The 17,605-nt window shown below is 38.7% G+C and overlaps 1 protein-coding gene across 1 annotated transcript in view; it reads right to left on the bottom strand.

Annotated features, from left to right (window-relative positions):
• Positions 1–255: 255 nt before the first annotated feature.
• The window catches only part of LOC139766594 (uncharacterized), a 73,497-nt gene continuing 56,147 nt past the window's right edge, over positions 256–17,605 (bottom strand). The window contains exon 6 of the mRNA XM_071695452.1: positions 256–639. Within this exon, the coding sequence (XP_071551553.1) occupies positions 613–639 (27 nt within the window). The 3' untranslated portion in view covers positions 256–612. The remainder of the gene's footprint in view (positions 640–17,605) is intronic.

Consider the following 17,605-nt stretch of genomic DNA (forward strand, 5'->3'; position numbering starts at 1 on the left):
ACACCAGGACTTTCACAGAAATTGGGTCTGGGATAATCATAAATAAATGATTAGGTGTTACCAGACTCTTCCTGCTTGAAGTGACAATGTGAAAGAAAAGACACCTTTGGCGGGCTGTATCATTGAGACTACAGTCTTGTCAAAGAATTTTTCACTCCAAAGGAGTCAACATTTCCCTGCAACTGGAAGTAGCACAGCCTTGGGCTGCATTAGCCTTTAGAAAGGACCTGGGTCTTAGGGTAATTATAAAAAAAATTAATATATTTGCATATTATATAGAGGTGATTTATAGACTTGAAATTAAAAATATGAACAATTACAAGTGGTGGTACTTACAGAGACTGAATGATAGAGTCAGGATGAGAATTTGCAGATTTTACAACATAGAAGTATAAACAAGACATGAAATTTACATTTATATTCTGGCACATGCAGTCTTAATTATTACACTTAATTTCCCATGTATATATTTAATCAGGAATATAACCTTTTTTACTGTTTCATTCTTAATGGTTTCATTTTTCCTTCACTTTTGAAGATTTTGCCCAAGTGTTGTAACTTGCTGAAGGTGATGTCTGTTTTGTTACTGATGGTAAGGTGAGGAGTGACAGCTCAGGCCATTGCTTCAGGGGTCCCAAGCTGCATGAATAGATAAAACATTAAATAATGAAACTAATCCTTTCATAAATCAACCGGTGAGCAAGGGTTACGACAACACCCTGCTCTCTTTGGGAATAATAGGCAAATTCCAAAAATCAACCTTTGGATAATTCCACCATGTGTCCCAGATAAAAATAACTGAAGTTTAAAGATCAGATGGGGAAACTAAACCAAATACTGTCAGAGCTGTTATGGCGGTGCTTGCCAAAGAGATGAAATCGTTCCAAAGGATGTAAGATAGCAAAAACAAAAGATAAGGCAAAGGAGGAAGGGAACTGGTCTTCATAGAGACAAATTAAAGTTTCAAGAAATAATGGTGTATGGCCCATTAAAACAATAGATAATGGGAAAACTGACAGTTGGAAAATCTTACATAAAAGTTTTGGCAGTTTACAGTACTCTAAAGAGATTAAATTAATTAGAACAATTGATCAACAAGACTAATGAAAGCCCATCGAGAAAGGTACAGGAGGCAGCAAAACATCATACAGTATTTCTCAGTGATCGTAATGTTCTAATAATGGAGAATTTTGATTTTAGAAAGAAAATAGAAGGAACACTTAGATTTACTGGTATGTAAAAATGCAAATTCTTAGACTGTGTACAAGAAAATTACCTGTATCAGCATGTCATTGAGCACACTAGAGTCAGATGGGATGGTACATCCTCTATACTGGATCTTTTCTTTATGTATAACAAGATGGAAGTAGAAAATATTAGATATGAAATCCCACTTGGAAAAGTAATCATATAATGCATGAATTTGAGCATGTGGTTAAATGATGTTAAATAAAAGAAAATCAGAGAAAACTACAGCCAGAGATGAGATACAACTGTAGTAACTATAAAGAGCTAAGTAATTTCAGTAGAAACACATGTCAGGAAATGCAATTCTACTGCCAGAATATAAATCATTGATATGGAAGTTTTTTATAAATTGTATTAAGGGGTTACTGAATAAAAACTTAAAGTATTTTTTTTTTTTTTTCCTCTGAAAGAATATTTTGTATTATTGACAAACCTGAACTGATAAAATAATATTCAACTGTCAGTCCTGGATTGCCCTTCATGTATGGTTTAGTGAAAACCCATGAACAGGGTCATCGCCTGTGCCATGTAATTAGCTTGGTTGATGTACTTAGCTACAAAAATTTCAAATATCTAAGTAAATTGTTAGCTCTCTTAGCTGGTACCATTTCAAAATCTCATGTGAAAAAACACTGAGATCTTGTTAATCCATCTGAAAGACCACAGCAGTAATCCTTGTTCACTTATTAGTTTTGATGTTCTCTTTTCATGAAACCTCCAGTACATGATTTGTTGATTTACATTAAGGGGGAGCTGTATAAATTACATTTATAGAATACAGATGCTCCACAACTGTGCGACTTATGACCATCCTTACATATGATTGGAAAAAATGTAACTTTGAAAATTACACTTTGAAAATTACACTTGTTCGTATGTCTGTCAGTGCTAACGGCTGCACGCATACAATAGTGAATGTCAGACGATCCTGGCATTGTGCACATCAGCATCTTTGTCAGTACTCGCTCTCAGTTACCATTCAGTGAGCATGAATTTTCATTTTTTTTTTTTTTTTTTTTTTTTTTTTTTTTTTTTATACTTTGTCGCTGTCTCCCGCGTTTGCGAGGTAGCGCAAGGAAATAGACGAAAGAAATGGCCCAACCCCCCCCCCCCCCCATACACATGTACATACACACGTCCACACACGCAAATATACATACCTACACAGCTTTCCATGGTTTACCCCAGACGCTTCACATGCCTTGATTCAATCCACTGACAGCACGTCAAACCCTGTATACCACATCGCTCCAATTCACTCTATTCCTTGCCCTCCTTTCACCCTCCTGCATGTTCAGGCCCCGATCACACAAAATCTTTTTCACTCCATCTTTCCACCTCCAATTTGGTCTCCCTCTTCTCCTCGTTCCCTCCACCTCCGACACATATATCCTCTTGGTCAATCTTTCCTCACTCATTCTCTCCATGTGCCCAAACCATTTCAAAACACCCTCTTCTGCTCTCTCAACCACGCTCTTTTTATTTCCACACATCTCTCTTACCCTTACGTTACTTACTCGATCAAACCACCTCACACCACACATTGTCCTCAAACATCTCATTTCCAGCACATCCATCCTCCTGCGCACAACTCTATCCATAGCCCACGCCTCGCAACCATACAACATTGTTGGAACCACTATTCCTTCAAACATACCCATTTTTGCTTTCCGAGATAATGTTCTCGACTTCCACACATTTTTCAAGGCTCCCAAAATTTTCGCCCCCTCCCCCACCCTATGATCCACTTCCGCTTCCATGGTTCCATCCGCTGACAGATCCACTCCCAGATATCTAAAACACTTCACTTCCTCCAGTTTTTCTCCATTCAAACTCACCTCCCAATTGACTTGACCCTCAACCCTACTGTACCTAATAACCTTGCTCTTATTCACATTTACTCTTAACTTTCTTCTTCCACACACTTTACCAAACTCAGTCACCAGCTTCTGCAGTTTCTCACATGAATTTTCATGCTGGTTAATATAAAATGAGATAATCACGATAGAAATTGAGTAGGATAAAAGAATGCTGTACAGGTATACAAATTCTGTATGCCAAGCTGACATATGTCTGACTTATGTCCATTTTGAGATACGACCAGTTGGTTGGAACAGAACTTGGACATATGTTGGGAGCATTTGTAATGTATTATGGACAATGTCTTCAAAGTTAATGGAAATTTTACAAACAGATATTTGGATGTGTAATTGGTAATTCCCTCTCATGTTATTTCAAATTCATTTATGATATCCTTTGTAACTAGGTTTGTTTCCCAAATCTGTACCTTCAGTTTACCATGATGATACTTACCATGATGATATTATGTGTGTGGCCTCCCAGTGAAGATTGTAGAAAATTTTGAGAAACTTCACAACTTGGTTCCCTCTATAACTTTCAAAAGGGAAGAGTATGTCAGTAGTTCATTAGCTTTTTTTAGACACTTTGATGATTAGATAACTTGGGGGGGGGGGGGGGGGGGGGGGGGGGGGTTTCATGGCACCCTACTCAAGTTGATGCATTATTTCATCATTTCTTGAACCATCACGACTTTGTTAAGATTTCTACTTTTATGGGTATGTTTCTTAGGGCCTGAAGAATTTGCAGTCCTGAATTTTTAATGAAGAAATGATTGTATTTATGATATTCAAGAAGACTTGGTTATCCTGCGAAGGTATTGACAAATATGGACTAACGTGGTGTAGTGTTATTGTTCCTGACCATAATGCATTCATGGGCTCCCTAAGGTCAAGGACATAGGTTCAGATCCTAGTTGTGGCAGTCAGTAAACAATCAACCCAGCTGTTCATCCACCCCTAGGGGTTTTTGACAAAATATATGTATGCTTTGCATTCTATGGTGTACTCCAGATGCTTCACATGACATGGGGCCTGGTTGTGGGTGGGGAACTGTGGTTTCAGTGCATTACACATAACAGCATGAGAACAGATATGAGTGGATGTGGCCTTTCTTCTTCTGTTCCTGGTACTACTTCACAAACACAAGAAACTATATGATCAAATATGGGGAAAAAATATATATACATGGCATTAATGAGATGGCCTTGATTATGGCTTCATTTGCCTATGCCATCTCAGCTAACATGAGAAAAAAAAGACATCCAAAGAACAAGGAAGACCTACTATTGTAATGAGAAGGAAGACATTCAAAAACAAAATAATTTTTGTTCTACCCTATCCCAAGTAATTTTCATCTTTTAAAACTATTTTGAAGCAAATTGATTTCAGTGTAGTTTTCAAACAAGAAAACACCATACAGAATGTAATCTGTAATCTTAAGATTTATATTGGCCAAATGGGTAAATCATTAAAGATGATTCAGCAGCATAGATATTCTGTAAGGACTGCTTTGGTATCAAATACAATATTCAAACACATGCAAAGTTATTCATATCCTGTTAATCGGGGGAGTCAAAAATTGTTAACCTTTGTTTGAAACTTACAGAAAGGCTTATAATTATGTCCTTTATGACCAAAGTTAACAGTATCAGAAACATGAATGAAGGAATGTATGAATAAGATAATATTTTAATGAAATCTCTGATTAAATATAGGTAAATTAAGAAAGCATTAGGTGACCTGACATCTTTTGCTAAGTAATGGGATGGGTCACATTACTGTTCTGATCAACCTTTCCATTCTTGTAGATCACCTGTTCCTTGCTTCCTTCCTGATTTGTATATATTCTCTTGTTAATACTGACATTGTACCCTTGAAAATGGCTTGAAATGCAGTCAAAACCTTAGAGCTTCTGTGTTTATTTTTCTAACGAGTTTACTCACATTGACAAGCATAAGGAGCATAATTACCATTGGCCTGAAAAATTTTCCGTTTTTCTATGATTGTGTGTATGTTTTTTATATTATTTACAAAATTTGAAATTACAGAATGGAATTTTTATTACTGATCAGTATGAAGAGGCCCCCAAAGAAAATTGCATCAGTTATATTTCTGAACCTACCCACATTTACTTCTCTTATGGATGTGTTTCTCCATAGTTCTTCCATGAGCTCAAGATGATATTTTTTTCTTTTATACTTGTTCACCATTTCCTGTATTAGTAATGTAGTGCCAGGAACAGATGAATAACAGGCCTTATTTGTTCACATCCATTCTCTGGCTGTCATGTTTAATAGCAGTTATTTACACAATGGTTGTAGAAAGAGGTCTAAGCAGTGATCCATCCTATTTTATTCATAATTTTGGAGGATCTTCAGCTAATGAAGTTTACTTAATAGGTACAAGTAAGGAGAAGGAGTAAAGTATAATGGGTCTTCAAGTAGTACATGGATTAGATGTTCAGTAAGAGAATGCCAAATCTTATGAGGTTAAATGAGGATTGAGAGTAGAAGCTTCCCAGGTTCAAATCTAATGAAGGTGTGTTGCCAACTTGAGTTAATCAAGATCTTTTCCTTCTCTTATCTTTCTCCTTTTAACGAGACCAAGTTTGTAAGAGAATGAGTGGATAACACTGTGAAGTGAACAGGTGCAGTAAGTCACTGTGTGAAAAAGCAGTTTACGAAAAGGATATGAATGTTTTATTTCTAGTGTAACCAGAAGGCAACACCCTGGCACTTGGACATTTAAGTTGCCCTCAGGCTGTAGGTTGATTTACTCCAGTCATCTTCAATAACTGCTATTAGTAAAATTTTAGGGGATAATTTAAGACCTCTAGCATTGCCTAAACCAGAAATGAATAGTATGGGTTTAGTTACATGAATACACCAAAACCAGTTGTTCAAAACAGCATTAGTGAATAGAAAACATGAGATGAGAGGGGAAAAAAAGGCTAGCTATGAAAACATGAAAATACCACATACCAAATATTATTTAGGGATGCTATGGGAAATTGTGAAGGAGCAAGATCAGAGGATAACATAGCTAGAGTTAATATTTATTTATTTATTCATTATACTTTGTCGCTGTCTCCCGCATTAGCGAGGTAGCGCAAGGAAACACAAAAGAATGGCCCAACCCACCCACATGCACATGTATATACATACGCATCCACACAAGCACATATACATACCTACACATCTCAACGTATACATATACATACACACAGACATATACATATATACACATGTACATAATTCATACTGTCTGCCCTTATTCATTCCTGTCGCCACCCCGCCACACATGAAATAACAGCCCCCTCCCCTCGAATGTGCACGAGGTAGCACTAGGAAAAGACAGCAAAGGCCACCTTCATTCATACTCAGTCTCTAGTTGTCAATGCACCGAAACAACAGCTCCCTAGAGTTAATAAAACTGATTAAGCTTTTCAAGAACCATGAAGGTTGTCACAATATTAGAGAGGAATGAAAACAAATTTTAAAAGAGGGGTTCAAGGAGATACCAAATCAAAAGAAAGAAGATAAAGCCAATATAAATAAGGCAAAGTCTAATGTTTTTTTCTAGATCGAATAAAGGCTGTGCAATGAGAGGAAAATTTATTGACAATATTGGTCAAGAAATTGCAAAGATTATTACCAGGAGGCTTTGAAATATAGGAAAGGACAAAAACACACAAACAGGCCAATGAACGTAGAGGACATAGAAAATAACAAGAAAATTCGGAAGTAAGATGAAATAAGATGTCTTTATTGTCAAATTGCATACATGATACAACATGAAATTCATTATGGTAAGAAGCTCAATTCATGGTTAAAATGTATAAGAATTATAAAATATCACATAAAAGTACCTCATGAAATACCACATAGGGAATCATCTATTGCACTCAGAAGCTATATCACAGAGGAGTTATGGCATCTTTAGATGTTTAAACAGAAGAATGCTTTTTGGTACAAATGATTTTCTGAATCAATCAGTGTGCTGTATAGGCAGAGACAGTCTTCTTCCTAACCTTGAAAATACATAGTATTGGTGTAGAGGATGGGTTGCATCTTGCATGATCTTCACCTGCTTCATTTCACATTCCTGATACAGCATATCTAGTGTTTTAGGGTTTGCACCCAATTTCCTAGCTTTCTTAACAACTTTGTCAAGTTAATTTTTATCTTTACTTACTAGCTTGCCATACCAGGTGGTGATTGAAAAACATATAATTGATTCTATGATTGACTTATTAAAAAGATGAATTATTGTGTTTTCTATATGTAGACGTTTAAGATATGTACAAAGTGCAATCTTTGTTTACGTTTCTGATACACCATATCAATATTTGCACCGACTTTTAACTGGTCACCTATGATAAAGCCTAGATACTTGTACTAACTCACTCTTACTCTTTCCACATTTTCATCTTCAGTTGTAATTAAGTCTGGTACATGTTTTTTGTCGTAAAATCTATTATCATGTCCTTAGTTTTCTTTTCATTCAAGTGCAAATAATTTGTTTTACACCACTCAACAAAGCAACTAACTTGTGCCATATAATCATTACAATTATCATTTAAAAATTTTCTTATGATTACTGTATCATCAGCATATTTTAAAATAGTGCAGATGCTAAAAACACCTCTACAGTCAACAGTATACCAACTGAATAAAGTGGGTGACATGATGCATCTGTGGGGTGCACCTGTTTAAGATTCTTGCTTGTGTTATGTCTGTCTAAATGCTTGCTAATCTCATTCATAAAGGTCAAACTTACATCCTGCACACTCCTGTTTTTACAATATGCAAACCGCAGTGGATCTCTGAAGTCATCTTGCTATTACACAAATAGTTTCTCATTATGTCTTCAAGACATTTCGTATTTGATGTTAATAGGTCTAAAATCATTAAACACTTATGGAAATAAGATTTTGGCAATTGGCTTTATTTCTGACAATTTCCACATGTCAGAACACAGGCCTAGGGTGAAACAAACAGAGATACATCGGAAATTGAGTGAGGAGGTTGAAAAAGTAATAAGCATGGTTAGAGACAGAGCAGTGAAAGAAATATATGGGGTAGTTGATGGAAAATTTATAAAAGTAAAGAGAATACAGGACCAGTGCTTGCAGACCAAAAGAGCGATTACTGAGAAAGTTTTAGACACAGAGGTTGACACTACCACACTGAAGATCTAGCTGAAAAGTGGGTCGCACCAAAATTAGAAATATTAGTAAAGCAAGAGGTTGCTAGACTTAAATTAATGAATATTTTTGGAATGGAAGGTCATACAAGATAAGGAGGAAATGTGTATTAAAATATGTGCTGGAGGGTATGGGACTGCTAGGACTGCCAGAAGTGACTTCATTGACAAAGGAAAGAAGAATAAGTTATAACAAAGACTTTATGGGGTGACCACTTATGGTTACATTTGACTTGGAATCATCAACTCAGGAAGTATTTATAAAAGCAAAGAATCTTACAGGCATGGTGGAATTCAGTTGGATATTTATCAAGCATGACAAATCAAAGGAAGAGAGGAAGATAAGCAAAGACAAAATACTGGAGATGCCACACATGGCAAGAGGATGGAGCAGCTCTGCTAGACTGCAGAGAAGGCAGGAGCATTAGGAGATGGTGATGTCAGACTGAAAATAATGGATTCAGATGTTGATGGGTTAATAGTTAGTGGTAAAGAAATGGAATTTAAGCATTGTATATGGGACAGTGCACCTGATAAAACTGGAGTCATGGAAGATAAGCCTACCAAAGAGATAAACTCTCACCTTTTCTGTCCAGAGGGGTACATGACAGCAAGAAGGGAAAGAGAAGGTAAAGGGGGGAGAGGATTAGCCTTCTTAATAAAAGAAAATACGAAGTTGCAAGAAATAGTGGAGGACAATCCTTCAGACAATACATAATGGGAATAGTAACTATAGTGAAGAAGAACATAGTGTTGTTATTAGTATGTAATCCTCTACAGAACTGCAATGACCTGGAACAAAAACACAATGATAACAATGAGGGAACAACCATGATGGTAATGAAGCAGTGAAGCACTAACTTCTTAGAGATGGTAAACTACTGATAATGGGGGATTTCAATTATAAAAGCCTGACTGGTGGAAAATTTGGATTTTCATGGTGCTAGGGAGTCATGCTGACACAAGTTTTTAGAGTGTATACAGGAAAATTTCCTTTATCAGCATGTCACAGAGAATACTATGATGAGAGGATTTGATACACCATCATTACTAGACCTTATCCTCACCCATACAATGATGGATATTGAGAACATTATGTACATTACACCTATTGGAAGAAGTGATCATGTAATAATGCTCAAGTCTAATTATGTGGTGATAAGAGGCCTTTAAAAGTGTATAAGTAAGACAGGATATAAAAAGGAGATATAATTGTAGTAACTACACAAACCTCATTATTAACCATCTAAATAACATTTTTTTTTTTTTTTTTTTTTTATATACTTTGTCGCTGTCTCCCGCGTTTGCGAGGTAGCGCAAGGAAACAGACGAAAGAAATGGCCCAACCCCCCCCCCCATACACATGTACATACACACGTCCACACACGCAAATATACATACCTACACAGCTTTCCATGGTTTACCCCAGACGCTTCACATGCCCCGACTCAATCCACTGACAGCACGTCAACCCCTGTATACCACATCGCTCCAATTCACTCTATTCCTTGCCCTCCTTTCACCCTCCTGCATGTTCAGACCCCGATCACACAAAATCTTTTTCACTCCATCTTTCCACCTCCAATTTGGTCTCCCTCTTCTCCTCGTTCCCTCCACCTCCGACACATATATCCTCTTGGTCAATCTTTCCTCACTCATTCTCTCCATGTGCCCAAACCATTTCAAAACACCCTCTTCTGCTCTCTCAACCACGCTCTTTTTATTTCCACACATCTCTCTTACCCTTACGTTACTTACTCGATCAAACCACCTCACACCACACATTGTCCTCAAACATCTCATTTCCAGCACATCCATCCTCCTGCGCACATCTCTATCCATAGCCCACGCCTCGCAACCATACAACATTGTTGGAACCACTATTCCTTCAAACATACCCATTTTTGCTTTCCGAGATAATGTTCTCGACTTCCACACATTTTTCAAGGCTCCCAAAATTTTCGCCCCCTCCCCCACCCTATGATCCACTTCCGCTTCCATGGTTCCATCCGCTGACAGATCCACTCCCAGATATCTAAAACACTTTACTTCCTCCAGTTTTTCTCCATTCAAACTCACCTCCCAATTGACTTGACCCTCAACCCTACTGTACCTAATAACCTTGCTCTTATTCACATTTACTCTTAACTTTCTTCTTCCACACACTTTACCAAACTCAGTCACCAGCTTCTGCAGTTTCTCACATGAATCAGCCACCAGCGCTGTATCAACAGCGAACATTCTACTTTATCCATTACAAACTGAAAAACAGCTGGAGCTCCTAAAACTCATCCTGCAATCCTAGATGGGTATTTATAGTCAAAAGCTGTCTTTTGAACAACAGCTGGTTGGTATACCAGAGAAAGGTCTTGTTTGTAAACTTTTACCCTCCATTTAACTTGCTAAACAATTCATCAGTCTTATCATGGTAGGGTTCGAAATTTCTACATCTTCTCTGAATTAGCTTATGATCACAAATTTTGATATCATCATTAGCCTTCCTAACGTGTATAAGCACCCCAGCATTTACAAGTCTGTTTAACTCTTCTCTTGTGGAATCTCTGTAACAGCATAGGGTACAGGTTTAAGTCTGAAAAACCTAAGACGCTGATTTCCTCCTTAATTCTAACATCATTGTTAACACCTTTGACATTACCTAATTATCATTTGGCTTAACTTCCTTCTCAACTCAAGTTTAGCTTTAACACCTTTGACAGTGCCTAATTCTATTCTAAGTAACACTTCATACTGCTAAGAATTTCAATTATTTCCTAAAACAAAAAAAAAGTGAATATCTTTTCACCTGGTCTGCATTTCTGACAACCATTTACAACCAAAAAATGCAGGTTCATTACCTTCCACCACAAACAGAGGCAAGCCTTGCTTTTCCTGGCCATTTTGGCACACATTTACATAATATTTATCAACCACTCCTACTAGGCATGTGCTGGAGCCAGTTCAGTCTGGTTCACTCAAAACCTTTTGTTAAGCTCTGTTGATTTTTAAAAGATGTTTAGTAGTCAACAAAAAATGATGTTGAAATGGTGTAGAAAAAATACCATATTTTTCGTACCATTAAGAAGTAATTATATATTTTTTTTATGTAAGTAGGAGGGATGGCCAGAGAGCGTTATTGGATTACGTGTTGATTGATAGGCGCGCAAAAGAGAGACTTTTGGATTTAATGTGCTGAGAGGTGCAACTGGAGGGATGTCTGATCATTATCTTGTTGAGGCGAAGGTGAAGATTTGTAGAGGTTTTCAGAAAAGAAGAGAGAATGTTGGGGTGAAGAGAGTGGTGAGAGTAAGTGAACTTGGGAAGGAGACTTGTGTGAGGAAGTACCAGGAGAGACAGCACAGAATGGAAAAAGGTGAGAACAAAGGAGTTAAGGGGATTGGGGGAGGAATGGGATGTATTTAGGGAAGCAGTGATGGCTTGCGCAAGGGATGCTTGTGGCATGAGAAGCGTGGGAGGTGGGCAGATTAAAAAGGGTAGTGAGTGGTGGAATGAAGAAGAAAATTATTAGTGAAAGAGAAGAGAGAGGCATTTGGACGATTTTTGCAGGGAAGAAATGCAAATGACTGGGAGATGTATAAAAGAAAGAGGCAGGAGGTCAAGAGAAAGGTGCAAGAGGCGAAAAAGAGGGCAAATGAGAGTTGGGGTGAGAGAGTATCATTAGATTTTAGGGAGAATAAAAACATGTTTTGGAAGGAGGTAAATAAAGTGCGTAAGACAAGGGAACAAATGGGAACATCAGTGAAGGGGGCTAATGGGGAGGTGATTTCAAGTAGTGGTGATGTGAGGTGATGGAGTGAGTATTTTGAAGGTTTGTTGAATGTGTTTGATAATAGAGTGGCAGATATAGGGTGTTTTGGTTGAGGTGGTGTGCAAAGTGAGAGGTTTAGGGAGAATGATTTGGTAAACAGAGAAGAGGTAGTAAAAGCTTTGCAGAAGATGAAAGCCGGCAAGGCAGCAGGTTTGGATGGTATTGCAGTGGAATTTATTACAAAAGGGGATGACTGTATTGTTGACTGGTTGGTGAGGATATTTAGTGCGTGTGACTCGTGGTGGGGTGCCTGAGGACTGGTGGAATGCTTGCATAGTGCCATTGTACAAAAGCAAAGGGGATAAGAGTGAGTGTTCAAATTACAGAGGTATAAGTTTGTTGAGTATTCCTGGTAAATCATATGGGAGGGTATTGGTTGAGAGGGTGAAGGCATGCACATCATCAGATTGGGGAAGAGCAGTGTGGTTTCAGAAGCGGTTGAGGATGTGTGGATCAGGTATTTGCTTTGAAAAATGTATGTGAGAAATACTTAGAAAAGCAAATGGATTTGTATGTTGCATTTCTGGATCTGGAGAAGGCATATGATAGAGTTGATAGAGATGCTCTGTGGAAGGTATTAGGAATATGTAGTGTGGGAGGTAAGTTGTTAGAAGCAGTGAAAAGTTTTTATCGAGGATGTAAGGCATATGTACGTGTAGGAAGAGAGGAAAGTGATTGGTTCTCAGTGAATGTTGGTTTGTGGCAGGGGTGCATGGTGTCTCTGTGGTTGTTTAATTTGTTTATGGATGGGGTTGTTAGGGAGGTGAATACTAGAGTTTTGTAGAGAGGGGCAAGTATGCAGTCTGTTGTGGATGAGAGAGCTTGGGAAGTGAGTCAGTTGTTGTTTGCTGATGATACAGCGCTGGTGGCAGATTCGGGTAAGAAACTGCAGAAGTTGGTGACTGATTTTGATAAAGTGTGTGAAAGAAGAAAGCTGAGAGTAAATGTGAATAAGAGCAAGGTTATTAGGTACAGTAGGGTTGAGGGACAAGTCAATTGTGAGTTAAGTTTGAATGGAGAAAGGCTGGAGGAAGTGAAGTGTTTTAGATATCTGGGAGTGGATTCGGCAGCGGATGGAACCATTGAAGCGGAAGTGAATCGTAGGGTGGGGGAGAGGGCAAAATTTCTGGTAGCGTTGAAAAATGTGTGGAAGTCGAGAAAGTTATCTCAGAAAGCAAAAATGGGTATGTTTGAAGGAATAGTGGTTCAACAATGTTGTATGTTGCGAGGCATGGGCTATAAATAGAGTTGTGCAGAGGAGGATGGATGTGCTGGAAATGAGAAGTTTGAGGACAATATGTGGTGTGAGGTGGTTTGATTAAGTAATGAAAGGGTAAGAGAGATGTGTGGTAATAAAAAGAGTGTGGTTGAGAGAGCAGAAGAGGGTGTTTTGAAATGGTTTTGTCACATGGAAAGAGTGAGTGAGGAAAGATTGACAAAGAGGATATATGTGTCAGAGGTGGAGGGAACGAGGAGAAGTGGGAGATCAAATTGGAGATGGAAAGATGGAGTGAAAAAGATTTTGAGTGATCGTCAACCCCGGTATACCACATCGATCCAATTCACTCTATTCCTTGCCCTCCTTTCACCCTCCTGCATGTTCAGGCCCCGATCACACAAAATCTTTTTCACTCCATCTTTCCACCTCCAATTTGGTCTCCCACTTCTCCTCGTTCCCTCCACCTCCGACACATATATCCTCTTGGTCAATCTTTCCTCACTCATTCTCTCCATGTGCCCAAACCATTTCAAAACACCCTCTTCTGCTCTCTCAACCACGCTCTTTTTATTTCCACACATCTCTCTTACCCTTACATTACTTACTCGATGAAACCACCTCACACCACACAATGTCCTCAAACATCTCATTTCCAGTACATCCACCCTCCTGCGCACAACTCTATCCATAGCCCACGCCTTGCAACCATACAACATTGTTGGAACCACTATTCCTTCAAACATACCCATTTTTGCTTTCCGAGATAATGTTCTCGACTTCCACACATTCTTCAAGGCTCCCACGATTTTCGCCCCCTCCCCCACCCTATGATTCACTTCCGCTTCCATGGTTCCATCCGCTGCCAGATCCACTCCCAGATATCTAAAACACTTTACTTCCTCCAGTTTTTCTCCATTCAAACTTACCTCCCAATTGACTTGACCCTCAACCTTACTGTACCTAATAACCTTGCTCTTATTCACATTTACTCTTAACTTTCTTTTTTCACACACTTTACCAAACTCAGTCACCAGCTTCTGCAGTTTCTCACATGAATCAGCCACCAGCGCTGTATCATCAGCGAACAACAACTGACTCACTTCCCAAGCTCTCTCATCCCCAACAGACTTCATACTTGCCCCTCTTTCCAAAACTCTTGCATTCACCTCCCTAACAACCCCATCCATAAACAAATTAAACAACCATGGAGATATCACACACCCCTGCCGCAAACCTACATTCACTGAGAAGCAATCACTTTCCTCTCTTCCTACACGTACACATGCCTTACATCCTCGATAAAAACTTTTCACCGCTTCTAACAACTTGCCTCCCACACCATATATTCTTAATACCTTCCACAGAGCATCTCTATCAACTCTATCATATGTCTTTTCCAGATCCGAAAATGCTACATACAAATCCATTTGCTTTTCTAAGTATTTCTCACATACATTCTTCAAAGCAAACACCTGATCCACACATCCTCTACCACTTCTGAAACCACACTGCTCTTCCCCAATCTGATGCTCTGAACATGCCTTCACCCTCTCAATCAATACCCTCCCATATAATTTACCAGGAATACTCAACAAACTTATACCTCTGTAATTTGAGCACTCACTCTTATCCCCTCTGCCTTTGTACAATGGCACTATGCACGCATTCCGCCAATCCTCAGGCACCTCACCATGAGTCATACATACATTAAATAACCTTACCAACCAGTCAACAATACATTCACCCCCTTTTTTATAATAAATTCCACTGCAATACCATCCAAACCTGCTGCCTTGCCGGCTTTCTTCTTCCGTAAAGCTTTTACTACCTCTTCTCTGTTTACCAAATCATTTTCCCTAACCCTCTCACTTTGCACACCACCTCGACCAAAACACCCTATATCTGCCACTCTATCATCAAACACATTCAACAATTGAATTATGTACATGTGTATATATGTATATGTCTGTGTCTGTGTACATATATATGTATACCTTGAGATGTATAGGTATGTATATGTGTGTGTATGGATGTGTATGTATACAAATGTGTATGTGGGTGGGTTGGGCCATTCTTTTGTCTGTTTCCTTGCACTACCTCGCTAACACGGGATACAGTGACAAAGTATAATGAAAAAAAATGATATTTTATTATACTTTGTTGCTGTCTCCTATGTTAGCGAGGTAACATAGCGCTACCTCGCTAACATAGGAGACAGCAACAAAGTATAATAAAATATCATTTTATTTTTATTATACTTTGTCGCTGTCTCCTGTGTTAGCGAGGTAGCGCAAGGAAACAGACAAAAGAATGACCCAACCCACCCACATACATATGCATATACATACATGTCCACACATGCACATATACATACCTATACATTTCAACGTATACATATATGTACATACAGACATATACATATGTACACATGTATATAATTCATACTTGTTGCCTTTGTTCATTCCCGTTGCCCTCCCCCAGGCCGCATGCGCACGAGGTAGTGCTAGGAAAAGACAACAAAGGCTACTTTTGTTCACACTCAGTCTCTAGCTGTCATGTATAATGCACCAAAACCACAGCTCCCTTTCTACATCCAGGCCCAAAAAACTTTCCATGGTTTACCCCAGACGCTTCACATGTCCTGGTTCAATCCATTGACAGCACATCGACCCCGGTATACCACATCGTTCCAATTCACTCTATTCCTTGCACACCTTTCACCCTCATGTATGTTCAGGCCCCGATCACTCAAAATCCTTTTCACTTCTGCCTTTCACCTCCAATTTGATCTCCTACTTCTCCTCGGTCCCGCCATCTTTGACATATATATCCCCTTTGTCAATCTTTCCTCATTCATTCTCTCCATGTGACCAAACATTTCAAAATACCCTCTTCTGCTCTCTCAACCACACTCTCTTTATTACCAAACATCTCTCTTACCCTTTCATTACTTACTTGATCAAACCACCTCACACCACATATTGTCCTCAAAAATCTCATTTCCAACACTTCCACCCTCCTCCGAACAACCCTATCTATAGCACATGCCTTGCAACCTTATAGCATTGTTGGAACCACTATTCCTTCATACATACCCATTTTTGCCATCCGAGATAATGTTTTCACCTTCCACTTATTCTTCAACGCTCCCAGAACCTTCTCCCCCTCCCCCACCCTGTGACTCATGTCCACTTCCATGGTTCCATCTGCTGCCATATCCACTCCTAGATATCTAAAACACTTCACTTCCTCCAATTTTTCTCCACTCAAGCTTACCTCCCATTTGACATGTCCCTCAACCTTCCTGTACCTCATAACCTTGCTCTTATTCACATTTACCCCCAGCTTTCTTCTTTCACACACTTTACCAAAGTGTTTATTTTGTTCTACAATAACCATACAATTAGAAAGAACCATTGAAATATGGCTTTTATATTTCTTCCAAAGAGTTTTTACTGGAAACTTCTGCTGTACATACCAAAACAGTTTGCTTGTGAAGTCTGCTTCTTTCAATACCAGCATCTGCCATACTTGTGTGACTGTAACTGATCTATCAAACAAATCTTTGACTCATATCATTAGCAGCCAGTTGAAACTGGACAACTGCATGGATATCATTAGCAGCCAATTGAAACTGGACAACTGCATGGAGGTTATTAGCTGTTTCATATAAAACAAAAGAGAATCACCAGCATGCTTGAAATATGCTGGATTTTGAAATTTACAGCTGGCAAGTTGAGAAAATATTGCTATTGTCAGGTTGAAACACTAAAACTGTCTTCTGGGGCTCTGCCCATACCCTGCTGAGAGAGCTGCTGCTCATCTAAGACCCCCAAGCTTAATGGCTCTTGCTGTTGTTGTTCATATATATCATTTGCTAGAAAATACTGATATGACTGTTCCACATAATAATCCCTGTCTTTGTCTTCCATAAAACTGGCAACAGTCCAATATAGTGAAGCTGCCATCATAGGGAACCAGTGGTTGCCTGCCTGTCCCTTAATAATACTCCATGGATTACTATAGTTAAATAACTATCTCTTCCACGATCCCAGCCCTGTTGCCATTTGTTATGTCATTAGGGGTTATCTTGATAATAAAAGAGCAAGCAGAACCACAATCTTTTTGTGGTCAGGCAGTAAACAAAGCTACTGGAAGGGACTTAACACATAGGACTCACCAGTAACATATATAAAGGTACTGGTATGTTAAAACATAAGTATCTATTAAATGTTCATATCTAATAAG

The sequence above is a fragment of the Panulirus ornatus genome, chromosome 4, assembly GCF_036320965.1.
Source record: "Panulirus ornatus isolate Po-2019 chromosome 4, ASM3632096v1, whole genome shotgun sequence".
NCBI lineage: Eukaryota > Metazoa > Arthropoda > Malacostraca > Decapoda > Palinuridae > Panulirus > Panulirus ornatus.